Here is a 9404-nt window from a genome sequence, read left to right on the forward strand (position 1 = left end):
GCTGACACGTAGTGGGGTTGTTAACCATTGTCATAGGGCAATATGTGTACTAACGGTTTAATGAGAAACTATTTTGTTCTGTAAACCTTCATCTAAAGTGAGAATAGCAGCAAAATTGGAAGAATGTAATCGATGTCACTGAATTGTACATGTCAAAATTTCTGAAATGGTGTATCTTTGGCTATGTATATTTTCACCAAAAAAAAGTCCTCCAAGGGTCGAGAAGGGAGAGTGTTGACATGTTGTGGGGTTGTTAACCAATGTCATAAAACAATATGTGTACTGTTTAATGAGAAACTATTCGTTCTGTAAACCTTCACCTAAAGTACAATAAAAAATTTTTTTTTAAAAAAGAATACAGCCTAGAAAACCCTATGGGCAGTTCTACTCTGTCCTATAGAGTCACTATGAGTTGGGGTTGACTCGATGGCACACAACAACTTTCTTCCTAAAACAGAAAAAGTATAAAATGGGACGTTTAGAGAGAAGATAGCCTTTATATGAATCCCTCTCCTATATACATGTGAATCCCTGGTGGCATAGTGGTTAAGAGCTACAGCTGCTAACCAAAAGCTGAGCAGTTCAAACCCCTGGGTGCTGCTTGGAAACCCTATGGAGCAGTTCTATTCTGTCCTACAGGGTGACTATGAGTTGAAATTGACTTGACAGCAACGGGTTTGGTATTTTTTTGGTTTTCTCCTATATATGAGGCAATTTGCTCTATGCAATGTTAAAATGTAGGATAAAGCTACAATAATCAAAGCAGTGTAGAAAAGATGAGGACTAGCATATAGATTAAAGAAACAGACTTGTCCAAATTTGTATATAAAAGTGATACCACAAATCAGAATAAGTAGCTCATTTTTAAAAAGGTGTGGGGACAAATGGTTAACTATGTAGAAAACGACGAAGTTAAATTCTCACCTCGCACCAAAAAAAATTCTATCTAGACTAAGAGCCAACTGTAAAACATAACAAGCAACATATTAATTAATATTTGCTGTAGTACTGGTGACACCCTTATACACTGCTGATAGTAATCTAAATTGGTTCAACTTTCAGCAATGTCAGAACACTTTGACCCAGTCATCTCACTTGTAGGAATCTAGCCTAATGAAATAATCATAGATGGGCACAAAGTTGATTTAAGTATGTTCAACACAGTGTAATTGGTAATAGTGAAAAAAACCAAAACAGTAGAAGAATGGTTAAATAAACTATCATGCAAATGAACATGATGAAACATATTTTTGATGAATACGTGTGATACGAGAAAATTGCTCAAAATACTAAGGGAAGAAAAAACAGGATACATTATTACAGTCTGAGCTTCTGAAAAAAAGATACATCCACATGTATGGTCAAATATTTTCTTAAAATGCTGAAAGGAAATCAAATACTTTACAGTGATTATCTCTAAGGGGTGTGGGTTTAAAAATGTTTTCTTCGTGCTTTATATTTCTTTCACGTTTTCTATAATAAGCATATTAATAATCCTAGAACCCATCAATATTATTTATAAAAATATATAATATAAAAAGGTCATGCTTCAGATTTCTAAACAAGGGAATATGGAAAGAGCTAAAAAGAACAGAATTGGGAGGAGGAACTGACATATCACTGCTCTCTTCAGAAAAGAGAGATTGGAAATTGAGCAGAGTCGACGTGCAGAAGTGATTCGTGTGAGCAACAGGACTTTTTAGTCTACCTTCTGGTCCTCAAACAGATTGCATACAATTCTCTAAATCCTTTTATTCAAAACAAGAGGCGCTCAGATCTACCCAGTCTTTTTAGGCAGTCTTAAAACCTGAACTTATAGTTCGGGAATCCAGGCTGTTTACAATTCAACATGTTTGTATTGAACTGAAGTGAATGCACCCACAAAAAAGGATCAATCATTTGTTGTCATTCAACATTCAATATCCTCCATTTTAACAAGATTGGTACCTGGCTTGAACAAGGCCTACATGTGGTCCTTCTGTTCCAATTCCCAACATCAGAGCCACTTTCCCAACAAAGTTCTTCTGTAAATTAAACCGACGCTGCCCAATATTAAAACTCCCATCGATTAGAAATGCAATGTCTGCTCTGCAATCTGTGAACATCCAAACAAGTACTTTCTGTTAGCAGTCTTACTTAACAAACAGAGAATGAGAGAGAGAAAGCCATTTTCCCAAACTGGTATCTTGACTCTTACCTTTATTGCCAGCTTTCTTCTCAGGTGTTTTCTTTAGTCGTTTACCTGAAACAAAGGAAGCACCTGGCATTCACACAAGGAAGACAATCCCACATCAAAAAGCCCATATGGGAAAAGCCCATGACAAGGAGGGTCATTACTGAAAAGACTTTACATTTCTTCATGATTTTCTGGACTAGAGAAGCAACGGTTCAGCAAAGAAACAAGTAAACACCATAGTGGCCCTACATATTTGAAATGGCTCCAATCCAGGACTTTGAGATCACAAATCCATAGTTGAGGCAGGGCTGGAAACAAGAGTTTGAGCCTGATGTTCTTAGTTCCTTTGACTTTAAAACCATCAGGGTTTTAGAAAAGGGGATCCCTGGTTATCAAAGCAGACATACACTGATTCCTTTTATTCATATGACAGAGCAGTAACTAAGGGAATTTAATGAAGCAGATTGAACTATGAAGTTCATGGTACTATGGATCAGTTCCTGAGTGTGGTTTATCAAATCAGGGAGAAGCGGTAGGACTTGAAGAGAATGCCTGTATCAGGGTTCATAACTGAAAATATAAGAGGAAAGAATTTGAAATATAAAATTGTACATTTCCCTATATAATATACCAGTAAGCTTAAGGTATTTGCTTTCTCTTTTTTTAAATTTTATTTTAAGGAGAGTCTCCAAACTTCCAAACACTGTGCCAGGCAACTAGGAGATAGGTTCCATATTCCATACCTGATGGTGGATGTGCTGTGGATACTGCTCGTCCCGTGGCTTCCTGGGAACCACTTTTGCCTTCTGTTAAAATAAAGAGATACCTGTTTTTTCCTCTTCCCCCACCAGCAAAGCATAGTTAATATAATTTAGGGTCCTATAGGATGATGGAGGAGCCCTGGTGGTGGAGTGGTTAAGCACTCTCTGCGAACTGAAAGGTTGGCAGTTCAAACCAACCAGCCGCTGTGCAGGAGAAAGATGTGGCAGTCTGCTACCATAAAGATTACAGCCTTGGAAACACTATGGGGCAGTTCTACTCTGTCCCATAGGGTCACTATGCATTGGAATCGACTCGATGGCAACGATGTTGAATATAATAGGGTGCTGGTGATTGCAGGAGTCAATATGCTGCATGCTAGTTTCAGAGAACTAAAATGTGACTCTTCTCTATTATCTCCTTTTTACAAAGGATCACCAAAAATGAATCCTCTAACTTTTTGGTTTAGTGTTACTAGGTAAGTGTCAGGGCAGTCTGACTGCAGACAATTGAAGTTTCTATGGCTGTCTTCAGACAGCAAGACTGTTCTCCCCCCATTCACCCAAATTTGGCTTGAGTGGGTACTTGACTCTAACCCACAGTTGACCTCTTCAGTCCTGATCACAGGTTTTTCCATCAGAGTCAAAGAGGCTGGGTGAAGAAATGCAGAAAACTTTTATTTGGGGGAGGTGGATATTTACACAAAAGAAAGAACGATGTAATTGTACCTACTAGTTACCGTGAAAGAAGCAGACCATCTGGGAAGTGTTTGAGACTGGATGCCATTGGCCACAACTGAGGAATAGTTTTCTCGACCTGGTAGGCTATACACTCGCACAGGTCCCCCTGAGTTGCTGATTACTCCCCTGCAACACAAGAATAATGGCCGAGATTCTCTCCACACTCTTCAGGGGCACCCAACTGGCTTATAGAGCCATGTCGCATCTACTGCTCTGATTAATCAACAAAATAGTTCAGCTGGGAAGTCGGCTGAGGATGCCAGCCTTTTAAAAGCTTGCTTACACTGGAACAAAACTGCCTGGGGGAATGGTTTTGTGCTGTCAAATTTCTTAAGTGTTGATAAGAACACACTTGTAGCATACAAGTAACTATCCTGTTCCCTACAACTCAGAGATTCAGAGTTACTAAAAGAGCTCCAAACAATTTTCCTAGTTTTCTAAACTACTCACTTTAACTACATGTCCTTGGACTTCATTTAAAAAAAAAAAAAGGGTTATACTGGCCATTCTATGGCAGCATAGCACAGTGGTGATGAATATGGGCTTTGGAGGCAGACCTGGGCTCTCAGACCCATCTGTGGAACTTCCTAATAACAGTGACCTTGAGAAAGGTATTTAACATCTCTCTGAAGTTCAGTTTCCTCATCTGTAAAATGGGGTAAAACTGTACTTACCTTGTGTGTTGTCGTGAGAGTTAAAACAATGGCTGGCACATAGTAAGAACTCAGTGATACATTACATGATTGGAAACGTTTTAGAATCATAGGAATCTAGCCCTTGAGAAGTAACTCAATTTGCCTTTAGTCAGAAAGCTTCCCTTGTTTACCTGGTGTTTCAAGGATACCCTGAAAAACCTTAGAAATGTTTTCTGTCTTCTGTGGTCAAAACTGGCACCAAAAGAAAGAAAAGAGGGTGATGTCCAGGATGGCTAAAGCAGAAAATGATCACACTTGCATTTCTCTCCCCTTGGCGTATTTGGTCTTACCTGTGGATAGCCGCGCCACAGATGCTTGATAGAGACGCATATACTATGTTCCCAAACACAGAGAATTCCTCAAGAGAGCAGCTCCCTGGGCAGAGGACATCTGCTTTCTCTTTCCTGATGTCCAGGCCTCTGGTAAAGCATGTGATAGCTATGGGAACTGAATAGAGAGAGGAGTGTAATAAGCATTCTTAGGACTTTTCTTGCGGGGTGATGGTGGTGAGGAACTAGGGTATGAGACTCAAGTTTTACCTCCCTCATTTCTACACTTCTGGCTAAGAATATTGACTCATAGTAGATTTTAGCAAGCCAAAAGTCAGTTTTCCAATTTAATCTAGTCCCTAGCCACTATAAATGTTTTAACAGTTTGGAAATACATCGTTGAAATTATATCAGAACTAGAAAAGTAGCACTAGTTATTAACCACTTACTCGTTTGTTTAAGAAATATAAAAATCTCAACTCTGATGATACTGCATATAGGTGCAGATGCCACATCTGGACTGACTCTCTGAGGAACATTTCATAGACACACACACAAACCTCTCTAAGCCATCCTTTACTTCACAGGACCATTTATCCTAGTTATCTCCTCCAAACAAACACACACACACAAAACCAAAACCGTTGCCATCCAGGTGATTCCAACTCTTAGCAACCCTATAGGACAGAGTAGAACTGCCTCATACGGTTTCCAAGGAGAGTCTGGTGGATTCGAACTACCGACCTTTTAGTTAGCAGCCCTAGCTCTTAAACACTATACCACCAGTACCTGAAAATTACATGTTAATTTTGGCAAACCAATAAAAAGATGCCTAGATTCTCAAAACGTCATTTAGCTCGACCACACATTTTACAGAGGAGGAAATTAAAGCCATTGGGTTAATTTGCCCAAGTTGACACAGCCCAGGGAGCCTTCTGTAAGTCCAGTGGGACCAGAAACCAAGAAGTTAGTCCTTTCAGAATGGAGCATTTTTATCCTAATTGAACCTATTTCTGCTCCGGATCTGTCCAGAGAGATATATCAGCCTTTTAGAAAGCACCGTTAATACTCTCAAGTTTCACAGAGTTAACCCAAGAAAGAAAATTTTTACTACAAAAGATGCTGGTTGGAGTGACAAGCCCTTGGCAACATGTAACAAAATAACATAATACATAGTTAATTCATCAACTTACTGTCAATTTTAAATTGGGACTGTTATTAAGTGGCATAGCAGTTAAGAGCTATGGCTGTTAACCAAAAGATTGGCAGTTTGAATCCATCCACCAAGTGCTCCTTGGAAACCATATGGGGGAAGTTCGACTCTGTCCTACAGGATCACTACGAGTTGGAATCGACTAGAGGGCAATAGATTTTTTTTTTAATGTTATTAAATACTATTTTCCAAACAGGAAATTTTGGTTATCCAAAACCTTTTTGAAATCCAAACCAAACCAAACCCACTGCTGTCGAGTTCATTCTGACTCATAGCGACCCTACAGGACAGAATAGAACTGCCCCGTAGGGTTTCCAAGGCTGTAAATCTTTATGAAAGCAGACTGCCACATCTTTCTCCCCAAGAGCAGCTGGTGGGTTCCAACCGCCAATCTTTCAGTTTGCAGCCCAGCGCTTTAACCACTGTGACACCAGGGCTCCTTTTTTAAAACAGATGTTATTTTTTTTCCCCCTAAGACAGAATAAAACTGTCCGGTCACATAGCCCAACTGAGTAGCCTGCCTCTAACAAGGACCTTCTTCTAAGAGCTGGCTGTGTCCTTTGTGTTGAGCTGTGTCCCGAACTGTGCATGTCCATGAAAAGTAAGGCAGCACGCCAAGTACAATACCAATTCCTTAGCTCAGAAACATTCCAGAGAGCCGGGGAAGTTAAAACTCTTGCCAAAAACAGTAGCTACGGCAATCCTACCTATTGTCAAATAGCCTTAATCCTTCCTCCCAATTTCGGCTGACGTAGGATCCACGGTGGAAGTCGGTGGTGCACAGACTGCCTTTAGCTGCCGACATTGACTTCAGCAAGGGTGAGAGCGGACGAATACAGCCCAATGCAATACTTGTCAACACTGACTTCAGCGCAGGTGGGAGTGGGCGAATGCAGCCCAGTGCAATACTTACCCTCATTCCCAAGAAAACAAACAACTGATTTTAGAAAAGTGTTTGCCTTTTAAATTATAGAAAATACACCGCACCACGAACCCATACCGGGACTCTACACGTGGAACAAACTCTTCTAGATTTTCTCGCATACGAAATGAGCCACAAAGGCTGTTTTTTACGGGGATTACTCCTAGAAACATAGCCAGTGGGTCAAACAAGGTGGGACAACGAAGTTAGCTTCTTTCTCTCGAGGCTGTGACAGTCTTAAGTCGGATCTAGGGGGGCCTCCCCGACCCCAAACGCAGCAGAACCGCCTAGGACTACTGTGCCCCTCGGTGAGGCTCAGCGATTATCCCTAGATCATTTCTTCTCCCGGCCTTGGGAAGAACGGCCCCATCCGACCCCAGAGTCCCCTGGCATGGGAGACACGGGTAACCCAGCGTCGAGTAAATCGCACAGGGCGGCTGCACCGCGGAATGTGGGCGCGCCAGGCAACTGCTCCAAATCTCGCACCCTCCACCTCCGGTCCAGGGGCTCGATCTGAGCGCGTTGCTACCTGCTGGTTCTTAGCCCCTTCCACCGCCTGGACCGAACCCTGCTTCTTCGGCCCCGAAACGAGGAACTCACCGGCTCCCTCGCTGCCCGCGGGCTTGGGCAACAACAGGCAGACACCTGCGAAGAGAGGAAAGCGCGAGGTTGGCTCCAGCCTCCACCCGGCTCGGCGCGACGAGAAACGGGGCGGTGAGGGGCGCGTACTCACCGAGGCAGAGAACTGGGATCCAGGCTGCAGACATGGTGGTCGAAGGGCTGCTTGGACCTGAGAGACAGTGAGAACGCGAAGGAAGCTCCCGGGGATCGAAGGCCCCCACGCACCTACCCAGCCGCGCCCGCCCTCCCGTCCGCTCGCCCACTCCTTAGAGATCCCGCACTCCTCGGAAACCCAGGGGCGGCCGGGAGGAGGGAAGAAACCAAAGGGGCTACCGCTCCGGGGCCAGCGCCCCTCTCGATCTGGGGACGACGCTCCGGCTGCAAATTGAGCTAAACCCAGAACTGATGTACAACCCTGCACTGGGGGTGGGGTGGGGTGGAGTGGCAGAGACAATATGAAGACAGAAGAACTGGGAGAGACAAAGGAAAGACACAGACAGACGGACATACAGACGTCAGGAATCTATCTGCACTCCCGCTCCGAACATCCAGTGCTCTGCACCTGCGTCGGATCCGCCCCGATGCGCTCGAGTGCTGAAAGCCCGGCTCCCGCGGCCGCTATAAAGGCTGGGCCGCGCGCATGGGCACTGTGCTGGGGGCACGCGGGGAGGGGGCTGGGAGTGGGTCCCCCCGGGCAGGCGGCAGCGGTCCAGCTCCCGCCCTCAACACCCCCACCCCGCCCCAGGACTCGCCCGGGGTGAGGCCGGCACAAAGGCGCCTCCCCCTGCGGCGCGGGGTTCGGCCACCTGGACGCGGCGTCGGTCCCTAGGGGCGGCGCGAAGGCCTTGGTCTAAGGCTGGGGGGTCCGGCGGGACCCGCGTCAGCGACGCTGGGACCAGTGTAGGAGGACGGCTGGAAACGCGCCTGGGGATGCGTCAGGGATGCGAGGAAGACGCGCCCGGTGAGACCCGAGCCCACCGCGCAGGGCGCGCCGGCTAAACTGCGCTCTGGGCGGGGCAGGCAGCCCGACGTGATGCGACCCCGCCAGGCTCCCGGCGCCCGCCGCTGTCCCCACCCCGAGCTGGGGAGTAATCGACCCCCAAGCACAGTCCCAACGGTCGGAGCAGTGGCTCTCGCCGTCAACCTCGGCTCTACCTCGGCCCAGGCAGGTCACGCAGGGCCCCAGGAGAATTACCAACCTGTTGGTCCACGCGGCCTAAGAACAAAACTTCCGAACTTCATGCTCCCATTGAAACAGTTCCTACCTCTAAAGTAACGCCAACGCAGATTTTTGTGAATGCATGCCCTGTTTTTCTTAGAAACCCCATGAACTGATGGGTTATTCTTTGGACTTTAGGCATCTGGCCTTCGACTTGGCTTCTGCTGGAACAGATTCTCCCCAAAGAGCTCCATTTCCTGTAAAGGCTGGGGCTGCGAATGCGAGGTGGCCCAGACTCCCTGGTGGCAGTTACATTTGCATTTTACTCTTCTTTTCTAGTTCAGGAATGGTTATGTCTGGTTGCCATTCCAAACTCCAAGACCTGCTGCCTATTGTGATCCTGCAGAATCTCAGATTTGGTAATTTTTTTCCTTGTCTTTCTGGCTGTCATCCAAACCTTACACAGGTTGAAATGGGAAAAAGCTGAATTCACAGGAGTGTAAGTTACAAAGGACAGCATGACAGCTGAGGAGTCAACCCTCAGATCATGAGAGGTGGCATAATATATGTATATTTTAAAAGGCTTTAGTTATAATTTACATACCATGAAATTCACCCATTTTAAGTGTACAATTCAATGACATTTAGTAAATTTAGAGAGTTTTGCAACCATCACTACAACCCAATTTTTGAACATTTCTATCACTCCCTCCCCCCCAAAAAAAGAAGATCCCTCCCAGCTATTAGCAATCTGTTTCCACTCCCAGCCCTAACCCAAACTAAAACTGTTGGGGTAGAGTCGATTCTGACTCCTAGGCAACCACTAATCTACTTTCTGTCTATAGATTTG

The 9404-nt window shown here is 44.9% G+C and overlaps 1 protein-coding gene across 1 annotated transcript in view; it reads right to left on the bottom strand.

Moving 5' to 3' along the window:
- The window catches only part of COCH (cochlin), a 17506-nt gene extending 9965 nt beyond the window's left edge, over positions 1-7541 (bottom strand). The window contains exons 1-7 of the mRNA XM_004376536.3: positions 7508-7541; positions 7375-7419; positions 4661-4817; positions 3668-3801; positions 2920-2982; positions 2198-2242; positions 1948-2095 (exon numbers count right to left, since the gene is read on the bottom strand). Of these exons, the coding sequence (XP_004376593.1) occupies positions 1948-2095; positions 2198-2242; positions 2920-2982; positions 3668-3801; positions 4661-4817; positions 7375-7419; positions 7508-7541 (626 nt within the window). The remainder of the gene's footprint in view (positions 1-1947; positions 2096-2197; positions 2243-2919; positions 2983-3667; positions 3802-4660; positions 4818-7374; positions 7420-7507) is intronic.
- Positions 7542-9404: the final 1863 nt, after the last annotated feature.

Source organism: Trichechus manatus, unplaced genomic scaffold (genome assembly GCF_000243295.1).
Source record: "Trichechus manatus latirostris isolate Lorelei unplaced genomic scaffold, TriManLat1.0 scaffold00043, whole genome shotgun sequence".
Classification (NCBI taxonomy): domain Eukaryota; kingdom Metazoa; phylum Chordata; class Mammalia; order Sirenia; family Trichechidae; genus Trichechus; species Trichechus manatus.